This window comes from Sus scrofa, chromosome 14, assembly GCF_054392235.1.
Source record: "Sus scrofa isolate SSC_HxYL_T2T_F1_AM1 chromosome 14, Sscrofa_HxYL_maternal_Yorkshire_Landrace_v2.0, whole genome shotgun sequence".
In the NCBI taxonomy this organism is placed as follows: Eukaryota; Metazoa; Chordata; class Mammalia; order Artiodactyla; family Suidae; genus Sus; species Sus scrofa.
The window spans coordinates 33,553,170-33,577,348 of NC_139396.1; the positions used below are offsets into that span (position 1 = coordinate 33,553,170).

The following is a 24,179-nucleotide window of genomic DNA, read 5'->3' on the forward strand; positions in this document are numbered from 1 at the left end:
CATATGCCACGGGAACGGCCCAAGAAATAGCAACAACAACAACAAAAGACAAAAAAAAAAAAAAAAAAAATTTAGCAGTCCAGAGTGACTTGGGGAGTTCCCGTGGTGGCTCAGTGGTTAATGAATCTGACTAGGAACCATAAGGTTGCAGGTTCAATCCCTGGCCTTACTCAGTGGGTTAAGGATCCAGCATTGCCGTGAGCTATGGTGTAGGTTGCAGACGTGGCTGGGGTATCCCCTGTTGCTGTGACTCCGGCCTAGGCCAGCAGCTACAGCTCCGATTAGACCCCTAGCCTGGGAACGTCCTCGGGAGTGGCCCTAGAAAAGGCACAAAGACAAAAAAAAAAAAAAAAAGAGTGACTTGGGATGTACGTATGTATGTATAAATAGGGCCATTGATGACAGAACAAATGTTGTTTTAACTACTTTGATTTGTTCTTCTATCTAGTTTTTGACATTTTGGTTTTAGAATATACGTAAACATTGTTTCATCGTTACTTTATGATTGGCTTCTAAACCATTTAAACTTAAGTTTGGAGTTCCCATTGTGGCGCAGCAGAAACGAATCCAACTAGTAACCATGGTGTTGTGGGTTCAATCCCTGGCCTTTCTCAGTGGGTTAAGGATTCGGCATTGCCTGAGCTGTGGTGTAGGTCGAAGATGTGGCTCAGATCCTGCCTTGCTGTGGCTGTGGCGTAGGTCGTCAGTTATAGCTGCAATTCAATCCCTAGCCTGGGAACCTCCATATGCTGTGGGTGCAGCCCTAAAAAGCAATAAATAAATAAAGTTTGATCCTCAACTGTTGTTTTCCTTGTTGACTTTTGGAAATTTCTTTGATCACTTAGAACCTTAGTTTCTTTGTCTATAAAATGGGGATCACAGTATTCTTAATGAATATCTAACCCATCTTAGAAATACCTTTTTAGGGAGTTCCCCATCATGGCACAGCAGAAACAAATCCAACTAGGAACTGTGAAGTTGCAGGTTTGATATCTGGCCTCGCTCAGTGGGTTAAGGATCCGGCGTTGCCGTGAGCTGTAGTGTAGGTTGCGGACGCTGCTCAGATCTGGTGTTGCTGTGGCTGTGGCATAGGCCGGCAGCTGTAGCTCCAATTGGACCCCTAGCCTGGGAACCTCCATGTACTGCAGGTGTGGCCCTGAAAAGACAAAAAAAATAAAATGTGTGTGTGTGTGTGTATGTATGTGTGTGTGTGTATGTATATATATATATCTTTTTAGGACATTAATCTCCATAATAAAAACATTAAGGATTAAAGAATACATGGGAGTTCCTATTGTGGCTCAGCAGTTAAGGAACCCGACTAGCATCCATGAGGATACAGGTTTGATCCCCGGCCTCGCTCGGTGGGTTAAGGATCCGATGTTGCCTTTAGCTGCAATATAGGTCACAGATACAGCTTGGATCCCACATTGCTGTGGCTGTGGAGCAGGCTGGCAGCAGCAGCTCCGATTCGACCCCTAGCCTGGGAACTTTCATATGCCATGGCTGCGGTCATAAAAAGACCAAAAAAAAAAGAAGATATGTAAAATACTTGGCACAATGCAAGTACTCATCAAGTACTACTTTTCTTTCAGCCCTTCTACTCCAGCACTAGAAACAACAGCAGCAATAATAACTATGATCTTTTTCTAATTTGAAAGCTTAGAATATATGCACTTTCTCAGTTTATGAGTCAATCTTTACATGTTGGGGTTTTTTTTTAATGAAATTATCTAATTTTAAGTTTATGTATGATTCTCATGATCATTTACATAAACTGAGACACTGATCTTTGCAACTATTTGGCTCTTAATTACTGCTTTGTTGAACATCATAAACCTCTATCAGCTTTTAACTCTTTTGTAGCAGTTAAAACTCTTCTGTTTTTGAGATAATTCATCCTCTTAATTTTTTTCTTAAGCCTTTAGTATGTCTGAGACTTAGTCATATATTTGCTTAAATTAATTTTTCATGTTTTATTCTGCTTATGATCATTCATGTTTATTCCCATAATAGACAGCTGCTTCTATCATAAAATCAACTTGTAATCTTTTTTTTTTTTTTTTTTTTTTTTTTTTTTTGTCTTTTTGCCTCTTCTAGGGCCACTCCCACGGCATATGGAGGTTCCCAGGCTAGGGGTCGAATCGGAGCTCTAGCCGCCAGCCTAGGCCAGAGCCACAGCAACTTGGGATCTGAGCTGCATCTGCAACCTACACCACAGCTCATGGCAACGCCGGATCCTTAACCCACTGAGCAAGGCCAGTGTTCGAACCGGCAACCTCATGGTTCCTAGTCACATTCCTTAATCGCTGTGCCACAACTGGAACTCCTCAACTTGTAATCTTAAAACAGTTGCTCTTACAAGTTAAAAAAGGTGTCTATGAGAGTTCCTGTTGTGACTCAGCAGTAGAGAACCTGACTAGTATCCATGAGGATGTGGGTTCGAACCCTGGCCTTGCTCCTTGGGTTAAGGATCCAGCATTGTGAGCTGTGGTGTAGGTTGCAGATGTGGCTTGGATCCCACGTTGCTGTGGGTCTGGTGTAGGCCAGCTGCTACAGCTCTGATTTGACCCATAGCCTGGGAACTTCCATATGCTATGGGTGTGGCTCTAAAAAGACCACCACCCCCCAAAAAACCCATAAACTATACAAGAAAATAGTTTTTCTGCTTTATAGTAATATCTTTGTAATATTTCAGTGTCCTAGAAAATCATAAATTTCTTTAGCTGAAGGGACTTTTAAAAATGATGAAATTGCATACTTTAATTTTGTAGATGAAGAAAATTAAGGAAAAGGAATACTGACTTGTCTAAGATCACATATTTATTGATGGAGTTGGAACTAAAATCCTGATTTCCTTATTCTAATACAAACCTCCTTCCATCATACCACTTTAGGGGACATTTTTTTTCTTATGTTCTTTCTTCTGTCAACAATGTTACCTTATATGTGTCCTAAAAACATTATTTGATGAGCAATTAATTTCAAGAATAACATCAGTTTGTCAAAAAAGTATTGGTTTTGCTCTGTAAGGATGTAGTCTGTATCTTAAACTTGGTATTTTGTTGTCTAGGATAGTGAATGAGAGCCGACAGGTACTACAAGAACCTGATTTTGCTCAGTCCCTCCTGAGGGATCCAAATACTCCTATTATAAGAAAATCAAGAGGAACTTCCACTCAAGGAACATCCACACATGCTTCTTCAACACAGCTGGCCATGGTGGATGATCAGAGAAGCAAAGCAGGGAGTGTCCACAGCAAAGTGAGCAGCTACCATGGCAGCCTCCACAGATCCCGTGATGGCAGGTAAATTTTATTGGTATTTTAGTTTATTTCATATGCTGAATTCGAGTCACACAGCATCAGAAGGAAGAGCAGCCAGTTCTGAAAAAGAAGTTGATCATTATTAACCTTTTTGAACTTTACTAGGTGCAGTTGTCACAGATTATCGTCAAATTTAATGTCATTCCGAGGAGTTCAGAGTTTAGACTTGCTACAGTAGGCAGTATTGAGTCATTGAAGGATATTATTGATTAGGGAGAAGGCAGGGTAAAAGTGGTTATTTTAGTTAAGATTAATTTAGCAAACAATTATAGAATACTAAGGCATTGTGCTAGGGTCTGGGAATACAAAGATGATCTAGGCATGATCTTTGTTCTTAATAAGCTTAAAAAAGATAGTATAGGGAGTTCCCATTGTGGCTTAGTAGGTTACGAACCCACCTAGAACCCTTGAGGATGCAGATTCGATCCCTGGCCTTCCTCAGTGGGTTGAGGAATCCAATGTTGCTGTTGCTGTGGTTGTGACAACTGTAGTTCCAGTTCAGCCCCTAGTCTGGGAACCTCTGTATATTGCAGATGTGGCCCTGAAAAGCAAAGGAAGGAAGGGAGAATAAATGAGATGATATATCTAGTTGCTTGGCACAGTGCCCATCTCAGTAAGTGCCTGATACCGACTTTTATTATTTCATAAGTTAATAATTAAGTAAAATGTACATATAATGGTATAGCCCAGAGGTAGACAAGTTTTTTTCTATGGAGAGCCACATAATAAATTACTTTAAGCTTTGTGGGTCATATGGTCCTTGTAGCAACTATTTGTTTCTGCTGTTATAGCATTAAATAGCCATAGACAATATGTAGTCAGAATGGGAATGGCTGTGTTCCAGTAAAACTATTCACAAAAATAGGAAGGGGGCAGATTTGACCAGCAGGCCATAGTTGGCCAACCCTTCTGCTTAGTAGCATGGAGGAGTGCATGATTATTTCTGGTGGGGAGGGGTTGGGAGAGTTTCACAGAGAATATTTGAAAGAAGGCTAGATGTGCTGTCTTGTTAAATTTGATTGTGGAGACACTAGAATTAGAAACTTCTTAGGAGTTTGGAATAATTCAGTTGAGAGATGATGAAGGCTTATGGGAGAAGTGGCAGTGGCAACAGAGGAAGAAATGATATGAAAGATATTTAAAATGAAGAAATGAGGAGTTCCCACTGTGGTGCAGTGGGTTAGGAATCCAGCTGTAGCAGCTCTGGTCACCTCAGAGGTATAGGTTTGTTTCCTGGCCTGGTGCAGTGGATTAAAGGATCTGGTGTTGCCACGGCTGCATGTTGGGTCTCAGCTGTGGCTCTGATTTAATTCCTGGCGCAGGAACTTCCATATGTCATGGGTGCAGCCATAAAATTAAATAAATAAATAATTAAAAAATAAATAGAGGATTTCCCACCTGTGGCTCAGTGGTAATGAACCCAACTAGTATCCATGAGGACAAGGGTTCTATCCCTGGCCCTGCTCAGTGGGTTAAGGATCTGGCGTTGCTGTGAGCTGTAGTGTAGGTTGCAGACACGGCTCAGATCCAGTATTGCTGTGGCCATGATAATGGCTGGTAGCTACAGCTCCAATTTGACCCCTAGCCTAGAAACTTCCATTTGCTGGGGATGTGGCCCTAAAAAGAAAAATAAATAAATGAATGAAATGAAATTATAGGAATTGGTGATGGATTAAAAGCAATTGGGGAGTAAGAGTGTGCCAAAGATTTTTCTAAAAAAAAGATTTCTAGTTTGGGAAACTGAAAGAATAAAAATTCCAGTGCCTAAAATGGAACATATTCTATGTTCACTTTAAAACATGTCTGTTTCTACAGCTGGACTGTATCCTTCCAGTCTCATTCCAGCCTTTCTCTCAACCTTCTGTGTCTTCCCTACACTTACTCTCTTTTTAGATCTTTTGGTTTGTTCTCTCAGGCTACTTTCTTTTGCCTTCTAATTTGGTCAGCTATTCTGTGTTTTAAAAAGGGGCAGCCTTTCTTAACTGTGATGTGTTTTCTATCTTTTATCCATTTCTATTTCTTTTCCTTGCCAGATTTTTGAAATGAATATTTTGAACATTCTCTTTTTACCAATTCCATCCTTCATTTTTTATATTTGTAGTCTTTTTCACCTTCGTACACACCTAAACTATACCTTCTAACATCACCAATGATCTATTTTTAACCACATTCAAAGATCCTTTCTCTTTCCTGCCTTTTCCTCACATTTAGCAGTCCTATATGGAAAACATTCTTGGAGTTCCCATCGTGGCTCAGCAGAAATGAATCTGACTAGTATCCATGAAGACCCAGTTTCAATCCCTGGCCTCGCTCAGTGGGTTAAGGATCTGGCGTTGCCATGAGCTGTGGTGTAGGTCGCAGACACAGCTCAGATCTGGCATTGCTGAGGCTGTGGTGTAGGCCAGCAGCTACATCTCTGATTCGACCCCTATCCTGGTAACCTCCATATGCTGTGGGTGCAGCCCTAAAAAGACAAGAAAAAAAAAAAAGGAAAAAAGAAAAACATTCTTCCAAGTGCTAGAGATACAGGATGGAAGAGAGAAGAGTAAACAGTCAGTTATAATATACTTTAATGGGTATGATAAAATCATATACAAGGTGCTTTAGGATCCCAGAGAATAAAACCATTTAAATCATCATCCAAAGTCTTAAGAAAGCTTCACTGACAAGTTAGCACTTCTACTTTGAATAGGATTCAGAGGAGGCAGTTGGAAATTAAAGACAAGAAAACAGCATATTTGCAGAGGGAAGGAGGACAAACAGTTAGGTACCAGGCAACTGTGGGAGATGAAATGTACTGAGGTTTGGATTTTGTTTCCCTTACAGCAATGAGAAACTATTAAAAGACTTTGAGCATTGGGGTGATAAAATCAGATTTTTATTTTAGAAAGATACTTTTGGCAGCAGTACAGGAGAAGAGATTGTAAGTAAGCCCAGTTAGGAGTTTTTACAGAAATTTAGAGGTATTAACTTAGGACACTCATAAAGAGGAAAGAAGTCAGAGCATCTTTGAGAATATGTTTGTCAACAGCACCTTCCATGAACTGACTCTCAGCATTATTTGTTATTTGACTTATTATCCTCTTTCTTTTCAATAAGGAACAAACAATTACAGTATAACTCCTATGCATGTAGCATTCAGTATATAAAAAGATATATAGAAGAAAGCTAAAGTATAATTTCTCTGTTCTAGGAGAATAAAACCTTATGGGAAAGATAGGACATATACATAGGAACCAATTAAAAAATGGTGCAAGCAAGCATATAATTAAAACAGTGAGTATTAGAGATGAGCAATATTATAGAACTTCAGGAAAGGGAAAGGTCAGATTGGCCCGTGAAAATATCTGCGAGAAGATAAATAGGGTGAATGAATGGTAATAAAAGATAAGTTCATATTGAGTAGAGAATTTCTGAAGGCAATTAAATATCGGGGGATTTCAGCCTCTGTAATATGAATGGCACTGGAGTTTAGATAAGAAAATTTATAATTGTTAATATAAGGTAGTTGGTAATTAAAACTGTGAGATGGAATCCCTTAGCTCTTAATAAAAACAGACGAAGAACAAGACCTCAGTAAATACAGTAATGATAATAATACAGTAAGAATAGCCTCTCATGTGATTCAGAGAAAAGCTCTAATAGACTTATGAAGGAGTCTAAAAAGTATAGTGTCATAGATCTAGGGGATAGATTATGACCTCCTGTAAAGGCCTTTCCTGTCTCTCTTCTTAATTAAAATCATACTCATCCTTTAAAGTCTGCTTAATTCCCATACCCAGGACAGTTGATTAATTGCCTCCCCCCCACCCCACCCCCACTCCAGCCACACCCCTTTAGCCATGTAGAAGTTCCTGGGCCAGGGATTGAACCCATGTCACAGCAGTGACAACACCAGATTCTTAACCTGCTGAGTCACCACAGAACTCCGATTAATTGCTTTTTAATCATTCTTTTGGTGTGACCTATTTTCAATACAGTTGTCTTTCCTCAGCTAAGTCTGAAGTTTCTGGAGAATATGAACTTGATGACAGGTGTCTCTGTCTTCCCCCACAGAATCTCGCCTGGTGCTAGGCATAGGTATATACTGGAGTCAAATATATCTGTCAGATAACTTTAGAAATAATGTGGGCATGCCGTCTCCTGGAGATTTCTTTCTGCATCATTCAGAGGCTTTTTGTTTGGCTTTTTTATTTTTATTTTGGCCACATGTGATGGACTCAAAAGTTCTGGGCCAGGGATCAAATCTGCACCACAGCAGTGACCCAAGCCACAGCAGTGACAGTGCTGGATCCTTAACCCACTGAGCCACCAGGGCAGTCCAGTCAGTTTTTAAGTTTACATGTTGATGCTCTATTTTGGTCATGGTTGTCTTTCTTTTTTTTTTTTTTTTTTTGTCTTTTTGCCTTTTCTAGGGCCGCTCCCGTGGCATATGGAGGTTCCCAGGCTAGAGGTCGAATCGGAGCTGTAGCTACCGGCCTACACCACAGCCACAGCAACTCAGGATCCGAGCTGCGTCTGCAACCTACACCACAGCTCACGGCAACACCGGATCCTTAACCCACTGATCAAGGCCAGGGATCGAACCCGAAACCTCATGGTTCCTAGTCGGATTCGTTAACCACTGAGCCACGACGGGAACTCCTGGTCATGGTTTTTTTTATCATTTCATGGTATCTTGGCTATGAGATCACATGTATGCACACACACCTGCTTCTCAGTACTCACTGTAATCCAGACTCCTTCATGGATAATTAGTGATCCCAGTGTTACATAAAATAAAATAGACTTAGGTAAATATACCTACAAATATATGTCAACTTCAGAAAATAAGTAATTGGTAGTTAGATGAGGGGATGTAGAAGAGGAAGTGGATGAGAAGGTAGGTGGTAATTTGAGAACAAGCGGTTAGGTTGATACATAGGTGACATGACAAGGGAAAAAGCTAAGGAATGAATGAGATACTAGTGAAATCACAGTGAATTCAGTTATTTATATTAATGGTAGCAAATAATATAAAGAATCATAGAGTAAATCATCTTTAAGTTTCTTTCATTTTGACTTTGGAATGCATCACATTATCTTTTTAACAAATTAACCATCCTGTTTTGTCTAAGCTTATATTAAAATTAATGCACATTTTATGTGGTATTTTAGAGTAGATGGTCACAGTGGTTTAAATTACTGTCAAAAGAGAAATAAACTTGGTTATTCCCATATTTACAAGTGAAATTAGACACTGTATTTTTCTATGTAATTGAAAAATATAATTGAAAAATATAATTGATTCCCAATTATCCATGAGCAGTTGTTCATGGTATAGAATCTTGTGGCTAGCCATATATTTCACTTAAATAATTAGACATAAGAACTCAATATAGTAATTTTTTCTATGTAAAATGTATTCTTTGAGTCTTATTTGTTAAACTCAAAGATTTAGGTTTCATTTTAGAAAATTCTCAATTCACATTTTTAAATAGTTTGATATTCCTAGAACACTGCATCAGATTTTGCTTCTTTTTTTCCATTTGCCATATTTGAAGTAAGTAACTTATGAAGTCAATGAAAGGTAAAAGATCTCCAAATTAGCTGGCAGATCATATTTAGAAAAATCTTACACTTGGTTTAGGGCAATAATCACTATGCAAAGTAATTATTAACTAGATTAACAAGCTCATTCTGAAATATTTTCATTTGCAAAAAATGTAATTATTTTACCAAAACATGCAAATAAAAATTCAAACTATTTATGTTCTGAACATGAGATGTCTTTTTTTTTTTTTTTGCCTCACCCACAGCATGTAGAAGTTCCCAGGCCAGGGACTGAACCTACACTACAGCTGCAATCCACGCCACAGCAGTGACAATGCTGGATCCTTAACCTGCTGTACACCAGGGAACTCCACAAATGTCTTTTGATGAATAAGAATTAAACGCTCTTTTATCCATTAACATAAGAAATTCTTGGAGTTCCCGTCGTGGCGCAGTGGTTAACGAATCCGACTAGGAACCATGAGGTTGCGGGTTCGGTCCCTGCCCTTGCTCAGTGGGTTAACGATCCGGCGTTGCCGTGAGCTGTGGTGTAGGTTGCAGAGGCGGCTCGGATCCTGCGTTGCTGTGGCTCTGGCGTAGGCCAGTGGCTACAGCTCCGATTCGACCCCTAGCCTGGGAACCTCCATATGCCGCAGGAGCGGCCCAAGAAATAGCAACAACAACAACAACAAAAGACAAAAAAAAGACAAAAAAAAAAAAAAAAAAAAAAGAAAGAAATTCTAGAAACTTTTTTTTTTTTTTTTTTTTTTTTTGGTCTTTTCTAGGGCTGCACCCACAGCATATGGAGGTTCCCAGGCTAGGGGTCTAATTGGAGCTGTAGCCACTGGCCTACACCAGAGCCACAGCAACACAGCAACGCAGGATCCAAGCCACATCTGCAACCTACACCACAGCTCACAGCAACACCGGATCCTTAACCACGGAGTAAGGTCAGGGATCGAACCTGCAACCTCATGGTTCCTAGTCAGATTCTTTAACCACTGCACCACGACGGGAACTCCTAAAAACATTTTAACATAGCTTTTCATTCTTAAATTTCCTTCTTTGCTTTATTCAAACTGCAAAAAAAAAGATATGCTTTTTAAAATAATTTTAGCAGGATTTAAGTTTTAAACTCTGTGAGCTAATGAAAACATTTGACAGGCACTGCTGTAAAACTAGGTCACTTCAGGAGCATATGAATCAGTCTTTAAAATCTTTAAATTTCACAAATGATTCATATTGAGTCATGAGCTTTGTAATTATTATGAAGGAAATGATAAATGCTTTTTGACAGCCAGTAGCTATTCAGGTGGCTTGTGATTAGTTCTTTTGATGACTTTTAAAAAGGAATGGTCTGCTACCTCCTTATTTTTAGAATTATTACTTAAAATGTAATATATTAATTAAAATTATAAATTATATTCAGTTTTCTTTTATCTTTGTTACCCTAAATATACTTTCTACAAAAAGATGTATAGTATGTATGAGTGTGAGTTTTCTCACCTCTGATGGGGGCTCAGTGAGTAGGGATCACAACAAAAGAAAATTTAACAGCTCCCACTGCTGCTTTCCAAAATAAGTACCACAATGGAGGGGAAGAGAGCCTGCAGTAAGCAACTTCATCTAGTTGACACATTCAAAAGCTTAGTCTTATGCTAGGGATACAGAGAGAATTTGCTTTGTGGGGGAATATGGGTTACAAAGTGTTAGAAGCTTGTTGCTTGTATATTTAAGTTAATGTAGCTTCTATGAAATAACATTCTTACAGCCTCAAGCCCTAATGAAAAGTAATTAAGACCTTTTACAGGTAGTTAATTCAGTTGTTAACTAGGCTATTTGGAAAGAAGCTGTCTGCACTTAGCATCATCATTGCCTGCCAATTCACTCACTTTTTTTTTTAAAGCTTACACTAATTTCTCCTTTAATTTCATATGCTTCTTTTCCAATCCTAGTCTTTCAGTAAAATTGGAGTTTGCTGTAGTACTGATTATAACCAATCTTGTAGACTCCCTGGGACAATGCCATATTTCTTCCATTACCCTTCCCCTTAAGAACCCAGAACATATTTGAATGAGAAAAGTATCCTTACTTAGCATAGTTCCAGATAACTCAGATCTACTTAGCTTCAGGTTCTGTCCTTGAACAAGGCATACCTTAATTCTGAGCCTAATTAGTAGATTTTCTCCCCCTATTGATTAGCCATTTGAATAATTCTACAGTGTAAATCATCAAAAGTTACTTTTTCACTTATTAGTGTAACCAAAACTGGCCTCTGTACCCTGGCACCAATTAAGTCTCAGAGTTTTAGTGAAGCAGGAGGAACAGCTTTGTTGCTTTGCCAGATAAAGGAGGCCAGAGCAGACTAATGCCCTCAAAACTGTGTCCTCCCTTGAGAGAGGACAGCAAGGGGTTTTATAGGTTTAGCTCAGGGTGGGGGTGGAGGGGACAAAACAAAACAAAAAAGTGGCTGTTGATAAGGATTAGGGTTTCTGCATTCTTCTCCCTCCATAAATCATTTCAAAGTCATCAAGGCCAGAGTCAGTTGGTCCAGTGACGGGGTCTGCACCCTGACCTCTGCAGTGATTATCACTCACAAAAGGAAGATGGTGTTAAGGAAAACACTAGGCATGCAATATAACTCTCATTAGAAAATAATCATTAGTAAAATAAAGAAATTAAACAAGGAAGAAATCATTTATGAAAAGCTGGTTAAGGTAAGTTAGTGGGCCAAGGCAGGCATAACATCATGGAGACTGTTTTAACTGGTTTTTAACTGTATCAGTACTTGCTAATCATTATCTCTCCTGAGACTGAGGGGAGGCCTGGGAGGCTAAAGGAAAAAGCTTTTACTTCAAAACCCGAGGACACAGCAGCTTGTACCCAGTTTCATTCGTTTCCTAATCCTTTCACTTAATGACGTATGTCCATGAAAATTTTTAGTGTTATTTTCTAGTATGTTCCGTTACCTCCTTCAAAATAAACTCTCTTGTATTAGGTATACTCCCTGCAGTTACAGAGGGATGGAGGAGAGACCACCTCATGGCAGCATGTCACGACTGACAGATCACTCCAGGCACAGTAGTTCTCATCGGCTCAATGAGCAGTCACGACACAGCAGCATCAGAGATCTCAGTAATAATCCTATGACTCACATCACACACGGCACCAGCATGAATCGGGTTATCGAAGAAGATGGAACCAGTGCTTAAACTGTCCTAAGGTGGAAAACCTGTGCCATCTAAAAAGCAGTTTTTTATCCTTTGCCTTTGCATGACTGATTGCTGTAACTCTCTGTTATGATGCTTTCAGTCAGGTGCAGTTTGTGTCCATTGGAAAAGTAAATTTTGCTTTTTGTATTGCATCAAACTTGGAACATCAAGGTATCCAAAATGCTGAGAATTATATCATCACGTAAATCTTATTTCTAGGTTATGAAGAAATAGTTGTCTGGTAAGCAATTTTATAAACCCACTTATTTTATATTTAGAAAAATCCTAAATGTGTGGTGACTGCTTTGTAGTGAACTTCCGTATAATATCAGATGGTTGTGAGATAGCATTCTGATAGTTCTGTTAATAAAACAAAATTTCAGAATTAAAGACATTTTCTATGCAAGGTTTATTTCTCAGATGAATAGTAGGACTTTGTAGTTTTCTTTCCACTAAGTGAAAAAGAACTGTTTATAAACTATAGGAGAATCTGATAAATCAGCAAGGGTATTTTAGCTAATAGAGTATAAAATCATAGAAGGATCTGATTAGTCTAGATGGCTCTTTTGAAATTCTATCAAAATAATCTTTCTGCAGAGAAATACAGGAATAGGATTAGCAATGGAGTAAAAGCAGAGATGGGCATTTTTTCCCCAGTAATTGTGCTGTTTTTATTACTTTTGTAAATATTACTTTTACTGGCCATGTTTTTATAACTTATCCATATGCATGATGGAAAATGTTTAATTTGTAGCCACATTTTCCATGTAGTATTGATTCAGGAGAACTTCATGTTCAAATCCGTTTTGTGGACGCATGTAAGATAAGCATAACACATTCTAAGGTTTTTTGTGGTAACCATAATTACAAAATAGCAAAATGTCTCCTCTGTATTCATTGTTGTATTTTTCTACAGTGAGATTTGATCTTGCCAAAGCCACCGGACCTTGGTATCCAGGCCTCTCCTATCAGTGAGTTGATTGTCCGCACTAGCATTGCCCAATAGCCAATAGGCTGCAGCTTTTGCCCCGCACCCCTCTTTTCAGATTCTGGATCATTCTTGTTTACAGCTGAAATATATATAATCTAAGTCCAAAGTGGTGATTAATTTGGGGTATTTGACAAATCATTGTAGCAAAATCAAGCATGATTAGTCTTGCTGTGAAGTATCTTTTAATCTTAAAAATATCAACTCAAAAATGTTTGACATTTTGTCTTGTGATGTTGAAGTAATTTGCAGTAAAAACTGTGAACTTTATTAGGCATGAAATTAATCAGAAGGGAACAAAAAATTCTGGAAAATGCTGGATGTGTTATATAGAAAAGCATATTAAAATAAGCAGTCCTCAACCCTGACCTTAGATAAGAATCACTTGGGGAATATCTGATGCCTGACACTTTCCTCTCATTCAGATGAGAATTGGTAGTTTTGTTTTTAAATCTTTCCGGGTGATTCTGATCTGCAGCCAGGTTATAGGTTGTTTTAAACTAACTTGCCCCGATGATGATTTGATGATATTATTTTATATCACATGAAAGTCTAGCTGGACTTAATGTTATGCTTTTATATCATTACCTGATATATAGTTGGAATTCGGGATCCCATTCCAAAAGATTCTTACTCAGTAAGTCAAAAGTGATGGTAGGACTTTAAAATCTGTAGTTATACCACAGGTGATTCTTAATCAAGTATCAAGAATCACACTTTAAAAAATATTCTAAACTCGAGAGAGGCCTGGCTTTGCCATATGCTAGTTTTTTACCTTTAACAAGTCAACTTCTCTGAGCCTCAGTTCCTTTGTTTGTAAATGAAGATAGAAAATAAATACCTACCTCACAGCGTTGTTAAATAGTGATATGAAAAATCGTATGAAAGCTCTTTGAAAACTGTAAAGTGATACGAAATACAAGGGATTAAGATTACTGAGGATTTAAGAGATTTGTTTGAGGGCTACCATTGTAAATTCCCCAACATGTGTTTAATTTGTGTGTACTCTTTTCTCTCCTTCTTTAAAACAAAAATTGCCAAGAAATTAGGTGTTGAAAAAGAAGCTTTCATCAGGCACAGAAGTCAGTTTTCTGATAATAATAATTTGTTTGTATATCATGTTTTTTTCTTTCAAAGTACATCTTTCTTAATATTTATTATTCTTCATGAGATTTATTTGAGCATTTGGCTCAAATGTTTTACTTTTTCCTCCATCTTCATTCTTAACCATTGGAACTGGAGTTAGTACCCAAGACAGCCATGTCTGAATTCCCTCATATCTGACAGTTAGTAAACCTTTTCTATGAAGGCCAAACTCATTTATAAATCAGTAAGTAATTCATGAGGCCTTTGTCTGAAAATTTCTCCTTAGAACAGCATGGAGAGACCAAAACAAACATTCAGACACAGAAATAAGAAGTTAATGTAGAAGGTACCAATTTGAGCTCAAAGATGTTGTCATTCAGCACCATCTGCATCATATTATCAATTGCCAAAATGTTAATTGGTTTTCTTGTACAAGTGGGCCAAGTATAAACAGTTAAGTGAACATTGTTACGAAAATTTTAACTCCGCAATTCCTGATTTTTATATATACCTTTGTATCTTCTCTATTAAACTAACTGTTGGTTATTTGTAAATGCTATATTGGCCTTTCAGTTACTTTCAGTATCTTAATTTTGCTCCACAAAATTTACAAAACATTGTTTTAAGTAACAATATTTAGTTTGGACCGTGTGATTTACCAAACTAGTGCTCCAAATTTAATTTTTTTTTCTTTAGAGAGACAGTTGAAGAACTATAGCAGAACAACAATTTCAAATCTCAACTAGTTTTAATCAATTTGAGCAAGTCTAGACAGCTTTCTTACCATATGTTTAATTTGTGTTGTGATTGGCATATGATAATGTTTAGTATTTTGTTTGTTCAGTTGACAACTGAGAAAATAATAGTTCTCTCTAAAACCCTGGTTAACATATAACCAAAAGGTGTTTGAGAAGTACTCTGATTTCAGCAATATTGTATTGAATTTTTTCATTGATTAAAGCAAAAGATTCAAAACAGTATTAAGCTTGAAGCAATTTCAAAGAACAATTGATTAATAACTCGGCTAGCAGATGGGATAGTACATAGTAGGTTTTCAGTAAATATCTAAATTAATGAGTAATTCATGTAACTCACTTTTACTCTAGTAATGAGTCTTCAAAGAAACTTGAAGAGTCTAAATTTAAACTAAATGAAATGAAGTCTCTATCAGAATAACATGTGGCAAGTGATAATACATGAATTGCACCAAATAAAGCTTATTTCTCTTAGAGTAACAGTCCATATTACTATTTTAATTAAAGAAATATATATACAAACTTGTACCAACACGTTATTGATTTTGAAAGGTAAACAGCAGTTCTTGGAAGTAAGTAAGCAGGTTCTTGTTGGTTTTATGTGAAGTTAGATCTTTGTGACGTGTTGGATGAATGAATATTCAAGCAAACATTTATTAATTTTCTAAAGCTGTTTCTTAGAGCAGACTTATAAAAAAATCCTAAGAATCTCTTCAAATTAGAAAATTTTACTGTATCTTAACCTACCTCGTTAGCTTCTTTGTGATGGTAGCTGGAAATAACTGAAATTGTAACTATCTTGGTTTAGGCTGTATCCCCATTAAATGAAAGGAACTACTTAAATTTTTTTTAAAATATATAGTAGTGGATCATTGGCTGGAGCTTAGAAAACATTAATATACCAAAATTTCACTATGATGATATTTATATTGCTTTTGACATGCCAAAGGTATATTTACATATTATCATACTTGGTTGACTAACAGTCTAGAGTAATGAAATTCCACTAGGCTTGGAATTCAAAAGACCCATAATTTGATGTGAACTTAACAGCTCATTTAATTTCTCTTAGTCTCAATTTCTTTGATGTAAAATGAGGATAAGGTAATTTTGGGTTTGGAAACCTACCTCACTGGATATTGTGAGTCTCAAATGAGATAACAAGAATTATAGTGCTCTTTAACCTATAAATTGCCCTACTGTTAGTATTTGTTTCTGTTAGAACTTTGGGGTTACAGAAAAGGAGTTCCCGTCGTGGCGCAGTGGTTAACGAATCCGATTAGGAACCATGAGGTTGCAGGTTCGGTCCCTGCTCTTGCTCAGTGGGTTAAAGATCCGGCGTTGCCGTGAGCTGTGGTGTAGGTTGCAGACTCAGCTCCGATCCGATCCTGCGTTGCTGTGTTGCAGTGGCTGTGGCGTAGGCCGGCGGCTACAGCTCCGATTCGACCCCTAGCCTGGGAACCTCCATATGCCACGGGATTGGCCCAAAGAAATAGCAAAAAGACAAAAAAAAAAAAAAAAGAACTTTGGGGTTACAGAAAACAAAAATAATGGTCTTTGGTGGTATTTAACAATAACAGCAGAATAGGCAATTAAACCAGTATTCATTTGGCACAATCTTTAAATCAATAATCCAATTATCCCTTTAAAAATGAGGTTCTTCTTCAAGATTTGCTATGCTCTTTGATTGTATTGGCTCTTTAGTATACATTATACTAGAGTATGCTCTCAAATTTTATATGGTTGAATTGGTAGGTCACTTTCGAAAGAAATTTGGGGCCCTCCATTGTATTTTTCCTTTGATATGGAATGATATAAATATATTAGCTTGGCTTCACTGAAATGTGTAAGAAATATATGCAGAGGAGTGTAGGCTCTATTTTTTTTCCTTTGAGGACTTTCATGTACCTAATTCTTAACAATTAAGAACGAGTTTTTTAAAAGTCATTGTTATAACTTGTGTTGGTTTTTTATCATGGCAAAACTTTGAATTTTAAATCATAAAATTATCTTGTTTATATATTTGTATATATAGTTTTTAAACCTGAATAAAATAAGGATTTCTCCATTCTTTTCCACACATCAACACAGAAAGGAGCATTTTTATAGAACCTAGATTTACAGAGGACAGAGGAACTCATGATTCTTTCAAACTTCTTTTCTGCCCTTTTACAACTGAAGAAAAAGTGTTTACTTAATTCATATATGTTTCTTAGTAGCTATATAATACATTCTTGTATCACTTCTATTTTGTATGATAAAATTATTTTGACATCTCTTCATATTTTAATTCTCTTCCCTTTTTTGTTCTAATTATATGAGGTTTTTTTTTCTTTTCTTTTTTTCTAATTATATGAGTTTTGAGAAGGAATAGGAAGACTAAGCAATCTTTACATTCCATCTGACTGTAATTAGTCTCCTGGATTTTTTTCTAATTTAAATTCTATCCTTCTTTAATAGCCAAATTGATACAGGATTACAGTTTTTCTCTCAGGATCCAAAGCCTTCTGGGAAAGAAAATGTTAAGGTCTACACAGAACCAGCCATCTTTGTAGACATTCCTATTTGTTTTATAAAGATTTAATTTAATAAGTCGATAAGGGAGTTCCCGTAGGGCTCAGCAGAAACGAATCCAGCTAGTATCCATGAGGGTGCAGGTCGCAGACGAGACTTGGATCCCCCTGTTGCTGTGGCTGTCACGTAGGCCAGCAGCTGCAGCTCCAATTCGACCCCTGTCCTGGGAACCTCCATATGCCTAGGGTGAGGCCCTAAAGAGCAAACAAAAAAAAAAGTTAATCAGCGTATTTCTTACTCTGTGATCTGTAGGAAGTAAAAATGTTATTGCCATAAAGGTAAAAGAAAGTAAAATTCCACTTATGTTTTAGTCAAATCCTATACCAGTACATTACTTTCTATGAGAGAGGAATTCAATCTATTTAAATGCATTGAAAGATAGTTTCCTTCAGAGTGGTTTTTTTTTTTTAAATCACTTTTCTCAGGAAGTATATTATGTCCTTCCTTAAACATTTTCATTGATATGAAAGCATTGTTCATAATTTTTTTCTCATGTTATTGGCCACTGTCACCATTTTTCCCAGTTTTTTATCTTGCAGTAATTCAGATTTTGAAGATCCAGTGTTCCATTATTTTGGTAATTACTATTCACTAGTAACATTAGTGTTTATAAGGCAGTGATATCTTTCAAGCTTGTTATTTTATCCTATTTCCTGAAGTAGGGTAAACTACATTGTTATTATTATCATTTTATTTTTTTTGTCTTTTGTCTTTTTGGGGCCATACCCTTGGCAAATGGAGGTTCCCAGTCTAGGGGTCGAATTGGAGCTATAGTTGCCAGCCTGTGCCACAGCCACAGCAACACCAGATCCAACCCACATCTGCCACCTACACCACAGCTCACGGCAACACTGGATCCTTAACCTACTGAGCGAGGCCAGGGATCCAGGGATCGAACTGGTGTCCTCGTGGATCCTAATCAGGTTCATTAACCACTGAGCCACAACAGGAACTCCTATTATTATTATTATAGCTCTGGGGGTTTTGTTATATAAGTTGGCTTGTCGTTGACAAGCTTTTTGACATAAAAGAAAAAACTTCAGAGCTTCATAATTTCTTTTTTTCCAAAGTGGCAGTTTTTTTAATGCTTAGTGAAACTGCATTATGTTAATTTTTTTTTTTTTTCTTTTTTTAGGGCCACACCCTCAGCATATGGAAGTTCCCAGGCTAAGGGTCAAATTGGAGCTATAGCCGAAGGCCTCTGCCACAGCCACAGCAATACCAGATCCAAGCTGTGTCTGTGACCTACACCACAGCTCATGGCAACAGCAACGCCGGATCCTTAACCCATTGAGCAAGACCAGGAATCAAACTCGAATCCTCATGGATACTAGTCAGATTCATTTCTGCTGCACCACGTCCTGCATTATGTTCATTTTTAAATACCACAGAACTTTGTGTCAGAAGACCTGATTTCTAGTCTTGCCTCAGTTTTCAATGAGCTGTGTAACTTGGAATTTTACCTCATGGACTTCAGTCTTCTCATCTGTAAATAGAAGAAATAAGGGGATTAGATTAGGTCATGTCTCAAATTCTACCTGTCTCTGATTTGGTTATCCCTTGACTATTTTATAATTATTATTCCAGGCTTTTATTCTTGTTATTCTTCCCATGAACTATATTTACTAGGTTAGCCTGTACTGTTAATGCAACTTAGACTAAAATTGGTAGGATTCAGATATATTGCTAGTTTTGTTTTCCATTCATGATTTTAAGTAATTTTAAAGGAGGAAAATTATGTTACAGATAATAAAAGCTTACAGGTAATTGACATGACCTTTCTCCCTCACAAAAGAAAAATGTCCTAAAGAACCAATGTAAGCACCTTAAAATTGATAGAAAAAATGACATGTACCATTTGTGATCTTTGTTCTCTTAAATATGAATGTAGCTTTTTAGGCTGAACTTAAAATGTTTTCAAAGTAAAATTAGTAAAAAAAAAAAAAAAAAAAAAGGGGGGGGCAGTGATAGCAGTAGCCCATATAACTAATTAAAAAACTATTTAAACTTAATACATTGACATTAAAATAATTATAAACATAAAAAGAATTTAAGAAGGGTTGATTGAAATTTTTCTGTTCAACATTAAGCTGTATTCTTAGGTTAATCAAATAAATACAGTTGCCATATAGCCAAGGGCAAGTGAATGTCCTGCTTTAAAATATTGTTAGAGGTAAATGTGGTTCATTATTTTTAATTTTTTTCTGGCTCTGCAGAAGATGTTTCTCTAAAGCTTCCTTCTATAATAAAATGTAGAGATTCCATTAGTTACATCTCTCAGCAGAGTTATTTTGTAGATTTTATTACGTTCTCTGAAAACCAAGCCAAGGAGGTTCCTGTACTTTTGGAAATCATTGTCTTTGTTCTAGTTTGTCTGCACTAGCTCCTATCAATCTCTTAAACACTTTTGTTCTGTACAGATTTACAGTCTAGGTATTGGGTTTGGTGTCTGTTTAGTAGAGAACAATAATGGAAAGTTGATATTGGAAGGTGTACTGGTTTCTGTGTAATTTCTTTGGTTATACTTGATTCCTTGTCTTTGGTCAGTTCACTGGATCAGGAAACTCCTGGACTTCCAGAAATTCAGTTAGATGCCCAGCTTCTCTCATTCAGACATGCCTATATTACAGTGTTATCTTGACTTAAAAAACAACAACTGGGAGTTCCCATTGTGGCTCAACAGGTTATGAACCCAACATAGTTTGATCCCTGGCCTCGCTCAGTGGGTTAAGGATCCAGCATTGCTACCAGCCTCTGCGTAAGTCGCAGATGTGGCTCGGATCTGACATTGCCATGGCTGTAGTATAGGCCTCAGCTACAGCTCCAACTTGACCCCTAGCCCAGGAACTTCCATATGATGCAGGTGAGGACCTAAAAAGAAAAGAAAAAAACAGCAGCAACAACAAATTTACTTTCAGTTCTTTGGCTCTGAATTTTTTGTTTGTTTGTTTTTACAGTTCTTAAATTTGAGTCTGAGGTCCAAACATTTCATTGAGTATTTTATGGGTTTGGGTGATAATGGAATATTCTGTAAGATAAAACAGATAATCCTAGTGTGATTTAATTTATATTTATCCATCTGCCATTTTTCTGTTTCTCTAACACTTATCTTCTCCCCAGTTTTGAAAAGGAAGTCTTTCCTCTCTCCCTTACTTAGCCCTGCCTCAGATAATTTTTCTTTGAACTACTCTTGTCAGCAGAAAAATTTAATATGAAATAATTCTATATTTCTAAGACAAGATCAACACAATAGTTCTTTACGTTGAACTGAGTGAGGTGAATATGTACTTGAAAATATTGTATTTTTTTAATGTGTGAACTTATTTTTTTAAATCATGAGAAGGACTCTCTGATTTGAAAATAAAAGTCTGGAAGTTCCCTTGTCATCAGGTGCTATTTCTGCCTTATCTGTGAATTATGATCAGAAACCTGAATTCTTTATCATTTATCTTTTTAAAAAATTTAGCTTCTCTAGGATTATCTGATTTCACAGGTTTTTAACACCAACTTCAAACACCTTTTCTGCTTTTACTTTCAATTGCAGAATTTAAATTTGAGAGTTTTTTTCCAATGGAGTATTGCATATGTGAGAAGGAGTGACTGCAGTATAGACATTTACTTTAGCATGACAAATATAGGAAAACCACAGTCCCTTTCTCCCAGTCCCAAAAAGAAAAGTTCATTTGACACTCAAAAACTATTAAATTGTCTTATTTTTTAGTTGAAAGAGCTATGGAAGCTGTTTCTTCTAATTTAAACTTTTTAAATTAAGAAAATACCAACTTTGCTGTATTTTAATATGATAGTGAATTGGCGGAATTATTTATATAACTGTGTATGTCTACAATTTATTATAGCTAATAGTTATTTCACTCTGTAATATGCAATACCTGAAGCTCACATTTCTTTGATACAAGCTTTTTTTTTTTTTGAGCCCTTTTGTTTTTTGGTCTTATTTTCTTAATGCTGTACAGTGTAGTATATGTTAGGTTATCATGATCATCCCAGCAGAAAACCCTTCCATAGATGAACTGTTCTTTCTGAGAATCAAGCCAAGGAGATTCATATTATATGGTCTTAGTTGGGTAATAATATTCTAGGCTATGTGAAGTTGCTGGTTTTGTTGATCTAATGTTAACAATTTCATTATATATATTCAAGAAACAACCAAACAAAAGATCTTTTAGAACAGATGTGTTGACTTCCCATTTCAGCTCTTTTAATCAACTTGCCAGAGGCTTTATGAAGGAGACTCAAACTGCAGATAACCACAGGACTATCAAGAAAATTCTGTTTTGTTTTGCTGTTAAATTGCCCGGTTTTCAAAGATGTTTAACCAAAATAACTTCAGTAATTGAAGCAAATATCTTTGGGGAATACGTAAGTTACATAAGCCTTTCATTACGTCTGTGTATATAGTTTTTAAGCCTTCATTACCTGAGATATTGTCATACATCAAAGGATTAGTCTGTAGATATCATTTAGAGGCAAAATAACTACCCACCCCTGTATCTAATATGGACTCAAATTTTGCCAGCTATAGAATTTTATCTTCTTGGTAGGCGTTCTAAAATAATGAATACTCGTTTCTTATGTAGTAAACAAATTTGCCTTAAAATACCATTTAAAGGAGTTCCCATTGTGGCTCCACAGGTTAAGAATCTGACTAGCATCCATGAGGACGGCAGTCCAATCCCTGACCTCTATCTGTAGGTTAAGGATCTGGCGTTGCTGTAAGCTGCAGAGTAGTTCTCAGATGCAACTTGGGGATCCAATGTTGCTGTGGTATAGGCCCCAGCTGCAGCTCTGATTCAGCCCCTAGCCTTGGAGCTTCCACATGCCACAGGTGCTGCCGTAAAATAATAATAATAGAATACCATTTAAAGATTTTTTTCTGTGTCAGGTTATAAGAATTAAAGTATGTGAGTATAAAAAGCATATAAAAATATGCAGTGCCTACACAGGAAATCCCCAATTTTAAATAGCTATGTTCTAAGATTGCAAATTGGATTGTTCCAAAATCAGACTACATCTCCTCATATAAATAATATTTTTGTGAATAATAGAGGTAACAGTTTAGCTAGTGCTCTCCTGGTTTGGAATAAATTGTTAGTGACTATAGATAGCCCTTTTACCTCTCTTAAAAACAAACACATTGCTGTTAGCACAGGTTACTATCAATTAGTAGAACATTAAGTTTAAAAGTGGAAATAATTTAATTAGTCTTAGCAAAACTATTTTGAGACAAGAGCTATCACTTAAGTTACCTAACTTGGGAATCTGCTTCTCTTGCTAAAACCATATGATGTCTGAAGGTGCTGTATATTTTCAGTGACCTTGAGGAAAGGAGCTGGTCATTTCTTTTTATGGGTCATATGCCGTCAGGGCTTTGCTGATGCCATGCTTTTCAGTTCAAGAGCTGTGTCCGGAACATCCTAGATATCCATCACCCATACTGTTCTTCTAAGACCATCTGTGTTGCAGGCTCAGTCTCTCTCCCTTAGGCAGGCCTCTCCTCCAGCTTTGCTCCTTGGTACTAAATTTACAGGTGAGCACTATTCATTCTTGTTAAAAAAAAAAAAAAAATTCCTCGTTTTACTGTTATCAACAATGACCATAACTTTCTCCTTTTTTTCAAGAGATATAAAGGTAGAGATGGTATTCCTTTTTCATTAAAAAAAAAAAACTATAATTTTTAAACAACTGGCACTTAGCAATTTAGTTTTCAGACCCTTTTCTGAATTAAATTGATGAGGTGATTCTAAAATTGATTCTAAAGTTTTAATCTTGCTTTATCATATAAACATCTAGTTAGAAACTGTTTATGCTAATAAAGACTTGTATTTTGTGGCATTCGTTCTTCATGTTCCTTTTTTATGTATTTAAAATTGTTCATTCATTTCCAAATGAGTGGAAAAGTGACTGTTGTTGAGATATGTATAGGGCAAGTGCACTTGATTAGAGCATGAACTGTACTTTCACATTAGCTGGATGTGCTTTGCACTCTGCTCTTGTAGATTTATTTTGTTTACAGTAGACTGATGTCAGTTTTTGTAAATGTTTTTACTTAGCACTTTAACTGTGAGTGTACAAACTGATTTTAAATGTAGTGGTTGTATATTTTGGTTATAAATTGGAAATTTGTAATAAAATTAAATAATTTGTTCTCTATTTTGTCATTAGTACCTGATTTAGTTTATACTTTTCTACATCATATTCTAGACTCTTTATTTTAATATATTTCACTGCTGTGTTTAAGTTAGGTTTCATATTCTTCTAATTATTAATTTTTTCATTTCTGACAATGTACGATTCATACTAATCTAGAATATAGCACTATATAAACACCATTTTGTATCATATCTCTTTCACACTTATTTTTTCAATATAGGTAAATTCCGTATCTGTTCATTATTATATCCTCTATACATAAGTACTTGTAGGGACATAGAGGGGCTCAATAAATATCTGTTGGAAAAAAATGAATACATTAAAGTATATCAATTTCTCAATAGGAAATCCTACCCACTTAAGCAAATCAGTTGATTTTTTTTTTTTTCCATGCACAAGAAGGCAGATCAGGATGTAAACTACTATTAGAACTTTTTGCCTGGATCATTCAGTCTGTAGTCAGAGGGGACCTTAGAAATCATAAGGTCCAACTTCCAATCCAGTGCAAAAATCCTTCAAAATCATCTTTTATAAGC

At 36.5% G+C, this 24,179-nt stretch overlaps 1 protein-coding gene across 7 annotated transcripts in view; it reads left to right on the top strand.

The window, feature by feature from the left end:
• The window catches only part of FZD3 (frizzled class receptor 3), a 113,982-nt gene extending 90,339 nt beyond the window's left edge, over positions 1-23,643 (top strand). For 3 of the 7 annotated variants that reach the window (XM_084997782.1, XM_001928787.7, XM_021072308.2), the window contains 2 exons: positions 3,074-3,307; positions 11,856-16,446. In XM_084997782.1, the coding sequence (XP_084853908.1) occupies positions 3,074-3,307; positions 11,856-12,069 (448 nt within the window). In that variant the 3' untranslated portion in view covers positions 12,070-16,446. Of the gene's footprint in view, positions 1-1,458; positions 1,629-3,073; positions 3,308-11,855; positions 16,447-21,686 lie in introns of those variants that run through there. The other 4 variants (XR_014828438.1, XR_014828437.1, XR_014828436.1 and 1 more) reach the window with 3 other exon arrangements.
• The last annotated feature ends 536 nt before the right edge of the window (positions 23,644-24,179 follow it).